Source organism: Lethenteron reissneri, chromosome 35 (assembly GCF_015708825.2).
Source record: "Lethenteron reissneri isolate LAM-NWPU_2019-01 chromosome 35, ASM1570882v1, whole genome shotgun sequence".
Classification (NCBI taxonomy): domain Eukaryota; kingdom Metazoa; phylum Chordata; class Hyperoartia; order Petromyzontiformes; family Petromyzontidae; genus Lethenteron; species Lethenteron reissneri.
In genome coordinates this window covers 11,542,451-11,555,479 of record NC_083813.1, presented here as the reverse complement: position 1 = coordinate 11,555,479, position 13,029 = coordinate 11,542,451, and the positions used below count along the sequence as shown (strand labels likewise).

Sequence of the window (13,029 nt, the reverse complement as noted above, 5' to 3'; positions counted from 1 at the left end):
TAATCTTTCGGTCGTTTTTTAACCCACTTCGCGTGATCCAATCGAGCTGACATTTTCCACACAGACTCGTTGTGCGTGACAATTAATGTTCGTGAAAATTTTTTCCAAAATTTTACACTTTTTAGGACAAAAATATTATATTTAATTACCAATTGCTTAATGGTGTAATGCAATCATCTGACCCATAGGTGGCAGCCATCTCAAGCCATAGGACGAAAGGACTCTAGCCGCCACGCATATAAAGGATTTATAGTAAAAAACTTTGTTTTTACGGGTTATACTTGTTTTTACATCGTTTCTCAGTTAAATGTTAAGGCGCAGAGACCTTGCAATTGGTTTGCTCGTGTCACTTCTGTCGATAGGGGAACCTGTTAAAAAGTAAAGAATAGAATTGTTGTTTATTTTTAAACATTTATATTTGTACGACAAAGTGCTAACCGGTTTGTAACGGGGTCGTGATTGTTTCTTTTTCATGCGGTTACCCCGTTGATGCACATGAAAGGATGTTAACGACCCTAATTTGAAGGTGGGAAGGGGTCTCAGCAAGGCGGACTAGTGGAGGTTCAGCCGAAAAGGAGCGACCTCCCACACCGAGCGGAGGTGGACTAAGATATTTTACTTTAGTTTAACCCAAAACACCTCTATCATGTAAGATATGTTAACAGAAGTTCGTCGGTGTTGGAGCGGACAAGCGCCACGGTGGCGAGATGTTAACTACGTCGCCTGGTATACAGGAGATCGTGGGTTTAATCACGACATTAAAATAAATGAAACTCAACAGAGACGCACAGAAATAGAGAGAGAGAGAGAGAGCGAGAGAGATCCTCGTAATCGTGGTAACTTCCTCTGTACATTTCCGCCACTGCCTACCCCAGCTTTGTCTTGAATCCACTCAAATGGACACATCACATTTCATCGGCTCATTCCAGCTGGAACCGAATGCCCGCGTCTATATGTAAGTGGGCACGAGACTCATCGATCGGTGCGCATGGTGATGACAGCAGCAGCAGCAGCAATGTGGTTGAGGAGTTCCTTGCCAATGTCGACGTCTTGGTGCTGCTCGCCACGACGAGAGGGCTTCAGAACAGCGAGAGTTCGTGGAGTGTCGCTGTTTCTCCTCCTGCTCCTCCGTTGAAGTGAGCGCAGACCACAGCGGGTTTACTACACGGAACCTAAATTTTGATTTAAAGCTTTCGTGACTGCAGGGATTCATCTTCTTGGTTCTTTCGGTAAAGTCACGTAGAAGGGAAGTAATACATTAATAAAAATAAAACATAATAATATAATTATCACGACGTTACGGCCACAACGCAAGCAGCCGTCCTCAGGTGAAGAAACAAGTCTGTCGAGAAGACAGTCTATTTCTTCACCTGAGGACGGCTATTTTATTGTTTTATTTTTATTATTTTATTACTTCCCTTCTACACGGAACCTAGTTTGGGGTTGCATTGACCCTCAATCGGTACTTTCGTGATGTATCTCACTGTGTCTCTGTGGATGTATACGTGTCCCTATGACTCTATGTGGATCTATGTGCGTCTCTAAGGTTATCAACTATCTCTGCGTGTCGCTGTGGGTTTACTCTACAGTCGAAAGTTCGAGCGTTTGCATGGCCACAATGGCGCCACTGCGCTTTGTATTTGATGCATCATCGCTGTGTCTCTGTGGATGTCTATGTATCTCTGCGAGTCGATGTGGATGTTTGTGTGTCTCTCAGAGCATATTGTCTCGCCGTGTCTTTCCGTGGGTTTCCTCTACGGTGCATAGTTCCGGAGGAAGCACGGGGCCACACTCGCACGACTGACCGTGACTTGCGTATTTATTTTCTCACTTTACGCACGAGATGTCGTGCGCGTCGGCCTGGCCGGTGATGTCGCAGTGCGATTGGCGGTCACAGGAACGGAATCTTCGAGTGGGAGGAGAAGGGAAACTTTGAACGCCAGGAGAATGCGCGATGCTGTTCTGCGTCTCGAGTGAAAGGGTCCATTCGCGAGTTCCACGTTGTTAGACGCTTCTCTAACAGCAGTCAGCGTTCTTCCCAATGGGGGTGAGATTCTAGGATGGCGACAGCAGCCGCAGCAGCAGGAGCAGAGCGACCCAATGAGCGGGATCAGTAGTTGAGTCGAGTGCACAGCGCAATGCGCTAACCGCTACGCTACCACCGCCACCCAAGACGAAGATCTCCCGTATAGCCTTTGACAGCCTTTCGGAGCAAGCGCCGATAACGAGTCGCACCTATTCAGGGGCCGGCACATCACACGAGCGGGTGGGTGACCAGAAATCACTCGCGGCCGCTTGTGTCTCCCTAGTGGCGATGATGATGATTTTACACCGCACCAAGCCAGGTATACTCATTCGAGGTTGAGTCCACCTAGGAGAGGGGGGGGGGGGAGATCGGGACTCGAGTCGAGATGACGGTTGATGAAAGGCGACGTGGTGGTCACGGTTGGACCGAGAACGTGTCCCTGGCAGTGTGCAAGTCTCCGTGGAGCACTGTGTGGGTGGGTGGTGGGTGGAGGGGCATCATTCACCTTCAAAATAAGACAAAGGTTCCCCGTAGATGATTCACAGGCTGCTGGGGAAAGTGCTGTTAGCGAGCACCTCGTAAGGGTCGGCACAGCACACGAGAGGGATGCGTGGCCACCACTACGCCCGCCCGGCCGCCTTTGTCTCCCGAGTAGAGCGATGTTTACACACCGCACCAGGTACTCATTTGAGGCTGAGTCGACCTAGGGGAGGTCCAGGACCGTTTCAGATAATTGTTACTGGTGTTGACCGTGAGCGGGAATCGAACTTGGGTCGCCAAGTTTGTAGCGCGGCGCACTAACCGCTACGCTACCGCTCCCCATCCACTCTACTCACTAGCCACACAGACACAGACACAAACCACTATATACACTACAGACACAAACCACTATACACGACACAGACACAAACCACTATACACACAGACACAAACCACTATACACACAGACAAACCCAAACCACTATACACACACACACACAAACCACTCTACACACACAGGCACAAACCACTGCACACACACAGACACAAACACAAACCACGATACACACACAGACACAAACCACGACACACACAGACACACAGGGACACACACAGACACACGCTACCGTCGTCACCATCAGCAAACTTAGTTTGTGTCCCCAGCTAATTACCGACGCAGAAGAGAGTCATAAAGAACGGGGATAACAGCGCCCCCCACACACCCCGTTCCTCTCCTCTCCTCTCCCATCCCACCTCCCGCACCCCCCACCCCACACACACGCCATTAATATAGTTAATGCTATGTCGAGGCCATTTATTTTCACTAATTAGTGCTTGTTAGGTAGAAATAATTGCGCGTGTCGGTGTGATTGTGCCACACCGCCCCCTTTGTGTTTAATGTAATTGTATTATATAATTATTACTCCTCCTCTCGCTCGCTCGTGTTGTCGCGTGGGCTGCGCGTACCGAGTTTCATTGTTCACGCTTAATTGGTGAAGGTGTAACCACATCGTCGCCGTGTGTGTGCGTGCGTGTGTGTGTACGTGTATGCGTGTGTGTGCGTGCGAGTGATCACGGGACAGACTTCGGTGCCATGGTTTTGTTGAGATGACTGGCAGATGCACCACTCACCCAATATCTCACCCACTAACTCACTCACACACTCATCCAATCACTCAAACACCCACTAACTCACTCACACACACACTCATCCAATCACTCAAACACCCACTAACTCACTCAACCACTCACCTACTTATTCAAACACCCACTAACTCACACACCCACTAACTCACACACTCACTCACCTACTCACCCAAACACCCACTAACTCACTCACTCATACACTCACCCACTCACCAAAACACCTACTAACTCACTGAACCACTCACCTACTTACTCAAACACCCACTAACTCACTCACACCCACACCCACTCACTCAACCACTCACCTACTCACCCAAACACCCACTAACTCACTCACCCACTCACCCACTAACTCACTCACCACACGCTGTAGGTCACCTCTGCTCTCCCTGCTTCTTCGCTCACACTGCTCAACTCTGCAACCCTCTCTCCCATCATCAGCATCATTGTCATCTCCGCTCCATGACTCTCATCGATTGAAACTTTGACCGTGCTGTTTGTCGCTGGCCGCTTCACGTCTCTGCCCTTTGAGCGTGTCATCTCGGCAAGGGCAGTAACACAAAGTGGCAACTAGAAACATGACAAAAGATACACGAAGCACTTCCCATTTTTTTGCAAACGTGACCCGGATATTTGGTTGCGTCGAGACGTTGACCGTGCAACGGAAGATCCGGTGGTTCATCTCGATAAACGATGCAGCCTAAAGTATTTTTTTCATCATGTTGTTGTACAAACGCGCGAATCAGACGAAGCTAAGCCACGTGCAATGTTCCGAGTTGTGTTTTTTGCGAGTAATGCCGTGGACTTGACAGCTGTATGAATTACGCATAAACCTCCCAACGCTGTGGTTTATATTTGACATTGTCGTGATGGACAGGATATTTATAGATGTGGTTTTGAGGGTAAGCGCGTGTGCCGTGGAGTCGAACTCGGCCACCCGAGTTCGACTCCACGGCCACAGACAGCAGTGACGAATATCTGAATTGTTCTTGGGCCTCCCGTAGGTCAACTCAGCCTCGAATGAGTACCTAGTGTTGTGTGTAAACATCGTGGTGCTGGCCACCCACCCACGTGTGCCGTGCCGGCCTTCATAGGTGCTCGATAACAGCACTTGCTCCAACACTGTTCAGGCTATGGGGGGGGGGGGGGTGGGGGGTGGGATCGTTATCTTTAACCCAGCGATTTGTGTTCAACTCCCGGCTAATGCTAAATTACTCAGTGGCTACGTACGGTGCGAAAGAAGTTCAGCATACCTACACAGTGGTTCCCTCCCCTAGGTCGACTCGACCTCAAAATTAGTACCTGATGATGAAGGTGACGATTTTAATGATGTCAACGTAAATGACGACGACCACGATGGTGGTGATGATGATGATGATGCGACGTTGATTACCGTGACGTCGACCGTGACAATGATGATGTTCATGACGACGATGATGATGATGACGATGTTGATATTGATGACGATGTTGGTCTGCACTTCGTGCCCTCCGCTATGCACAGACGCTGGTGAACGTGGGAAACAACTTCGACGTGGAATCGAGCACCTTCATCGCTCCTCGCAAGGGCGTCTACAGCTTCAGTTTCCACGTGGTCAAGGTGTACAACAGACAGACCATTCAGGTGAGGGGGGGGGGTACGGGGGGCTGGGTCATTGGGGGTGGGGGAACAAAACAGAGTTATTTTATTGGTGGGCACCCCCATTGAATTGATAAACTGCGGTTCTCTGTGTGGGTCTATGGGTCTCTATGTTAGTTTATGGGTTTCTATGTGGGTCTATGGGTCTCTATGTGAGTCTCTGGGTCTCTATGTGAGTCTATGGGTCTATTATGTGAGTCGATGGGTCTCTGTGTGAGTATATGGGTCTATTATTTGAGTCCATGGGTCTCTATGTGAGTCTATGGGTCTATTATGTGAGTCTATGGGTCTCTATGGGAGTCTGTGTCTATTATGTGAGTCAATATGTCTATTGTTTGAGTTTATGAGTCTCTATGTGAGTCTATGGGTCTATTATTTGATGATGTGTCTTTGTGTTAGTCTATGGGTCTATGATTTGAGTCTATGAGTCTCTATGTTAGTCTATGGGTCTATTATTTGATTCTGGGTCTCTGTGTGAGTCTATGGGTCTATTATTTGATTTAGGTCTCTGTGTGAGTCTATGGGTGTCTTATGTGAGTTTATGGGTCTCTTATATGAGTCTATTGGTTTCTTATGTGTGCCTATGGGTATGTATTTGTGTCTGTTTTGTTTCCATCTAACTATCGGTTACAGCGTGAGGTTATGGGTCTGCATGTCACTATATTGGTCTCTGAGTTCATCGGTCTCTGTGTGACCATGGACCACTGTGTGAGATGATTATGATCCCTATTGAAGTGTATCGCCCTCGATGCGACTGTGGGTCTCCATGTGCATGAGACTCCGGATCTTTGAAAGCATTTGGGTCCAACAATATAGGTGTAGGGGTCTCCGTGTGGTTATTATACATTGGTCTCTGTGGGTCTCTGTCAGGCTCTATCGGTCTTCGTGTGAGCCTGTGACAAGCGAAACTAGAGCGCCGTACATTACTGTGTTGTCATTGCATAATCCTTACGTAAGTGCCATGTAATCTACACATGCACGTGTCATTTACGACGAGGAGGAGGAGGTTACTGAATCACTGGCAAGCGATTGTGAATTATATTTACGAGCAATCGATAGAACAAATTGCGCCCCGGAGCGACGCTCAGATGCTTAACCGCTGATCCAGTCGACATTACGATGTACGTCTTCCCCATAGCTATGCACGTTGGGCTCATATCGCATCACCCTCCCCCATCTCGTCGCATCGTGGAGGCTCGGCAGGTACTGAGTCCTGGCTTGGGAGTCCAGGAGGGGCGGGGGGGGGGAGGTTAACCCCCCTCCTCCCCACCACTTAGTCACAGAATTATTTTCCTGTGCAAATTAGCATTGAGGTGGCGATCATTCCCTGAGTCAGTACGTGGAAATTCCACGTTCCTATGGCGGGAGACGAGTGAATCCGCAGAGCAACCGCTGTTTTGGACTTTTCTACGAAGTGGTACCAATTTTACCAACAACCCCCCCTCTACCCCCTGAAAAGATGATGAGCTGAAGCAACATCTCCAACCAGGATTTGAACTCGCACCCTTTTGACAAAGTTGTGGGCCCGCTCACTCTGCCACTGATTCTATTCTCAGCACAAATGTGCATCAATGTTGGGGTTTTGGATACGCATATATTTTAACGTCTGCCCTCTCAATCACCGGCCAGGTGGCTCAGCGGTCGAGCGAGACGCTCGCAATCGGCAGTTAAAATATTCTGGGGCAGCGGATGACTCAGCCTATCATCTTTCCGAGGTCGATAAAATTAGTACCAATAAAAAAACTTCGAGTCTTGAGAATCGGGTGTATGAGCCTCCCGTAGTTGACGTAACTAATCAAAAATGTGAAACTCCTAGTGGCTTTCTAAACTCAATATATATTTTAAATTTTATCAGGTAAGGCCCACTGAGCTATTTAGCTCTTTTTCGGAAGCGACCTCGCCACAAATGATAGCGCAACTAAGTGGCTTATCACGTGGAAATGTCTCGCAGCCAAATACTCCAAACGCAAGTTTCTAAATGTGCAGGGAAAACCCGGAGGGGGAAAACTCCAAACACACCGCAGGCGTACAGGGTCGAGAATCGAACCCACGAACCTCCCGTACACCAGGCGAGGTAGTTAACATCTCATCGCCACCGTGGCGCCCTTCGGCCGCAGGTGAGCCTGATGCTCAACAGCTGGGCCGTGATCTCCGCCTTCGCGGGCGACCAGGACGTGACGCGAGAAGCGGCCAGCAACGGGGTGCTGCTGCTCATGGAGAAGGGGGACCGCGTGAACCTCAAGCTGGAGCGTGGGAACCTCATGGGCGGGTGGAAGTACTCCACCTTCTCGGGATTCATGGTGTTCCCCTTCTAATCGACAGGAGGTCGCTTCACTACTCGACCCCGCCCCTGGAGAGGTCGCTCACCACTCGATCGCCCCTTCTACCCTCAACACCACCACTGCCCACCCCCACCATTACCCCACTCGTCGCCTCCTCGTCCTTCTCGTCTTTCACCATACTTCACCATCATCTGCTAGTTACGACCGCCACCCTCCTACCGCCTCCTCTTCTTTACCCAACACACCTCAAACCCCACCTGACCCGAGCCCTGCGCGTGGGAGCTCCGAAGGCAGAGGGGGTGGTGGAGGGGTGGGGGAGACGGGGGAGGGGGCAAGGAAAGTTGTGGGGGGGGGGGGTCTCTATTGGAGGACGGTGGTGGGGGGGCAAGGGTGGATCCAGCGGCGTTGCGATGAGGATTGGCGATGGCTGTGGGACTGAGTCGAGTCGCATTGTGTTCGCAGATTTGTGAATGGTTTCAACACGCGCACGCACACACACACGTACACACACGTACACACACGCGCACGCACACACACACGTACACACACACGTACAGACACGTGCGTAAGTACGCACAACAAGAATGACAACGACGACAACAGCAGCAGCAACAACAACAACAGCCGCCCGTTCGTCACTGAGTGGTGGGGGATGTCATCATCGCGCCGCCCGTGCCAGGCTAGGTGCGCTTGCGGACCACGTGAAGTGGCAGCCGCGTGAGTACACGCTCATGAATGTACACAGATCTACGTGCGTGCGTGTGTGTGTGTGCGTACTCCCATACACAGACACGCGTATACAATGATGCACATATTCTCATACGTGTTTACTAAAACACTACATATACAGTCACACAAAATAAACTGTCGTAGACACACACGCACGGACACGTGTGTGTATGTTCCAACACATACACACATGGGTATACATTGATTCGTAAGAATATGCTTGCATGCAAATGCATATACAGTAGAGAATATATTTACACGATGTACAAAAGACAAAGATCCCCGTAAAGCCTGAATAGACTGTTCGGGCAAGTGCTGATAGCGAGTAGCACTTATGAACGCCGGCATGGCACACGAGGGGGTGGGTGGCCAACACCACGCCAGGCCGCCTTTGTCTCCCCAGTGGTGACGTTTACACGCCACACCAGGTACTCATTTGAGGCTGAGTCGACTTAGGGGATGCCCATGACCGGGTCAGATAATCGTCACCGGTGTTGTTGGCCGTTAGCTGGAATCGAACTCGGCGTAGCTGGGTTCGTAGGGCAGCGCGCTCACCGCTACATTCACACTACGTGCACACACACAGAGGACGTGTCCTCATCACACTCACCCACGGAGGGAAGGTAATTCCTCGTTTCCACCGCACGGCAAATTCCGACTTCGGCTCAAATTAATCATTCGCGTCGTAGTAAGGGGTTTATAAATAACACATTACATAAGCAGACACTATTATCGCCATCTCACCGGTCCTGCCTCTCGACGCAGCGCCAAATATCAAAGTGTCTCTTACCCATCCCATCAGCCAGCCACATGGCCTTGTTGGGAGTGCGTCATTTCAGCAGCATTCATTTCAAGACGAGATTACAAAATCAAAACTCTGGACCGGTTTCAACACGCGGTGTCTCATCAGCAGCAGTAGCAGCGGTCAGACTCGCTTGCTTAAATCGATGCTGGTGACCTGCCAGACGTTTATTGGCAAGCACGCGCTGTCGCTTTACGGTATGGGGCTTCGACGGAAAGTGACACTGTGGCATTGTATAGTTAGACGCAATCACCTGCATCGTTGAGTTTGAAACAACTCATTATATTTGGATGCTTGCGTCCTTCTTATATGGCACAAGGCTATGGCGTGGGTATAGTCAGCTGTAGCTTCACAACAGGGGGGTTTGCTGTGTGTTTCAACATTGAGTAATTTGCGAGTAATTTATTTTCACATTTGGACAATTTGAACAAAAGGGACACAAGACAAAGATCCGCCTGTTTAGCCTTAACGGACTGTTGGGGCAAGTGCTGTCACCGAGCACCTATGAAGCGGGGACTGTGGCACACGACGGGGTGGGTGGCCAGCACCGCACGTACGCACACACGCACTCACACGCACACTTACTCACACACGCACTCACGCACACTTACCCACACACGCACACGCGCACACACGCACACTCACACGCATGCCACAGTATTTTCAAATCAACTCCATGCCCATCAGTTGCCTCCAATCCTCTCCCTGCACGCGCGAACGGCGAGATATATGTATTTAATTATTTTTGCTATGATTACATTGCATTTTTTCTTAAATTATAAACAGGAGGGGTGGGTGATTGCGAGCGAAGAAAAAGCAATTGCTGTCGTTTTTGGATGTAATTAATTACGATTATCGTCGCGAATGTGTTTTTTGTTTTGGGTTGTTCCTCCGCCGACGAGAAGACTGTTGATGATTCATCGCTGCTCTCTTTCTGAGCGGGAACTCTGTTCGAAGACGAAAATTTCGGACCAAGTTGTCTTGAAGGCGCGCACGGCGAAGACGTGGCGACAGACGTGTTTGCGCGCGCGCGCACACACACGCGCTTGTGTGTGTGTGTGCAAGAGACTGAAACACAAATTGGGAATATATATACACACACACGCGCGCGCTGGTACTCGTATGCACGTGGATTAAATACATTTTAAAAAGCACATATACATGGCACACACACACACGACCAGATAAAGACACCCCCAACTGTATAGCCTCATATATGCTTTGGGGGCAAGTGCTGTTAGCGAATTGCAGCATATGAGTGGGGGTGTGGGTGGACAGCACCACGCCTGGTCGCCTTTGTCTCCCCGACCCCCCCCCCCTCCCACACCAGTGCTGATGTTTATACACCACACCAGGTGCTCGTTTTAAGTCGACCCTGCAGAGGCCTCGGAACCGGTTCAAACATTCGCTCCTGTTGTTGGTCGTGTGCTGGGAACTGAACCCGAGGTCTCCAGGTTCGTAGAGCAGTGAGGCTAATCACTACGCTACCACTCCACACACACACACAAAACACAAAGACAAAGATCCCCCGTACAGCCTCAATTTACTTTTGGGGCAAGTGCTGTTAGGGAGCACGTATGAAGGCCGGAACGGCAAACGAGGGGGTGGGTGGCCAGCACCACGGCCGAAAACACACGCACAGACAGACACACACAGACACACATACAAGCTGAACGCAAGCGCGTTATGGAACATAAGTATTTCCATAATGTGAGTAGCTATGAATAACTAACCATAGGCGTCCCATTGTAGTGAGGCTATGTCAATAGGATGCTATGCCGTATCTGTACACTGATGCTTGCGTCTCCTTAATCAGCCCCCATTCCCCGCGCGCGCACGTGTCGTGAAAGCTTCGTCTCCTCGTTGTACCTTCCTACCCGCAAGGGTTCTCACGCATATTCACACGATGAAACAAAGGTACCTCGCGGAGCCGTCCCAAAGGGTACGTCGGCGAATCTGGGCGATCGCCCCAGGCCCTGCGCTTTGGGGGAGGGGGGGGCACACGGTGTGGGAGTTGCCCTCGGCTACGCACTCCACCCCGATCGACGGCCCTGACCCCCCGTGCGGCGGCCCTCCAACAGGCTGTTGGGGCAAATACTGCTCGCGAATAGCAGCTATGTATGCAGGCACGAGAGACACACACACACGAATGGGGGGGGGGGGCGGGTGTGGACGGAACCACGTCCCAACCGCCTTTGTCTCTCCCCTACTGCTCATGTTAATCACGCGGAGCAACCGGTAACTAATTTACGGCTGAGTCGACCCTAGAGGTGTGACTCGGATTTTCCGCGTTTGTAGCGTGGTGCGCCTAACACGGCACCACCGCTACCTTACAACGTCATGCAGTTTATATATACACCAATACAAAAAGACAAAGATCCCCCGTATAGCCCTTAAGAGACGTTGGGTGCAAGTGCTATTAGCGAGCACCTAAGAAGACCGGCACGGCACACGAGGGGTTGAGGTGGCCAACACCACGCCCGGCCGCCTTTGTCTCTCCAGTGGCGATGTTTGCACATCGCACCAGGTACTCATTTGAGGACACAGACACACAGACACACGTGCAATCTATTATGCTCATCGCTCAGTGATCTGTGCAGTGCTTAACACTGGAGGTGATATTCAGCCCTGCTGACGATGAAACCCAAGGGGGGGGGGGGGGGGTGCAACAAAACGCATCGAAATAATCGAATAATATCGACGTATTTAGCTCGTCGTGCGCGCGTGCGTAATAATTAATAACTTTAAATTCATCTGCGACTCGCGAAAGTCTTCATCCAGCAGTGGACCGATCGTGGCGCATGGGGATGATTCCGACCATGACCGTTGTTGTTGTTGTTGTTGCTGTTGTTTCGTGATCCCCGCAGCGGCCAAACGCCGCTGCATTCGCCAAAACGTTGAAAAGGAATCGATTACTAATTGTTCAATTAAAATTGAGAATTTTTGGGGTCGCATCGTGCAAGTTAAATTATGGTTGTGTCGTAAACCCTCTACCACCCGACACAGCCAATTCATCAAGTTGTCACGTGGTGAACAAACTTGGCCAATGCTTAACAATCTGTTAGTCCGACGTTTCGCTGGCAGATACATCCAGCATCATCAGCGACAGCCTATGCGTTAAAAAAAACATGAATACCGAATATGTAATCGATTATTGAAGGGAATGTTGTTTGCTTTGATCTCGATAGGTGTACTCGCTGCACGGGGAGTACACGGTTTATCCTCCCCGAATGAAACGCCGATGATGAGCCATTCAAAGTGTCGTGTTGTTCAAGATGTCCCAGCATCGCAGAACCAACCACGAGCGCGAAATTCGCATTTTAAATGAACAAATTAAAAACAAAGGCAATCGCATAACTAATGTGGGCTGTCCGTCCCAGCCAGTCCTCGGAGTTTTTTTCGTTTTTTGTAAAACATGTTCAGCGCGGTTTGCCAACTCCACTGCTGGATGAGTTTTCAAGCTTCCTAAATGGTTAATTTACGCACGCAAAACAAAAATAAAGACTCTAAAGTTGTGTCCTAGTTGTAAGTGACCGCCGCCTCCTCCCTTCTGCACCTGAGCGACTGCTTGTGTCACCAGTAGAGTCACCGTCTGCGGAACTTGTTGGGTATCCGAAACAAAATACGACAATGGGTCCCACTAGCATGGAAGAGGAAACTCCGTCCGCGCAGTTCCAAGTAGCCGACTGTGCAGCAGCGAGCATCTGTGACCGTGCCGATGACTTCCAAGAAGAACGGAACCGGGCCACGGAAGTCTGCGTATTCATCCCTGCTGCTTTGAGTCGGTCACACGTGCTTCACTTTAATTTGTCGGTGACCTCCTAACTCAAGACAAGACGGACCGCTATGCAGTTCTTCAGCATCTGTTAGTGGTGAATATTTGTATCCGCATGCTGCGCGTAGGCGTGTTCTTTGACACTTCAAGG

At 50.2% G+C, this 13,029-nt stretch overlaps 1 protein-coding gene across 2 annotated transcripts in view; it reads left to right on the top strand.

Annotated features, from left to right (window-relative positions):
* Positions 1-7,883, top strand: part of LOC133350767 (cerebellin-1-like) — a 29,334-nt gene extending 21,451 nt beyond the window's left edge. For both annotated transcript variants that reach the window (XM_061565489.1, XM_061565488.1), the window contains 2 exons: positions 5,156-5,275; positions 7,408-7,883. In XM_061565489.1, the coding sequence (XP_061421473.1) occupies positions 5,156-5,275; positions 7,408-7,605 (318 nt within the window). In that variant the 3' untranslated portion in view covers positions 7,606-7,883. The remainder of the gene's footprint in view (positions 1-5,155; positions 5,276-7,407) is intronic.
* Positions 7,884-13,029: the final 5,146 nt, after the last annotated feature.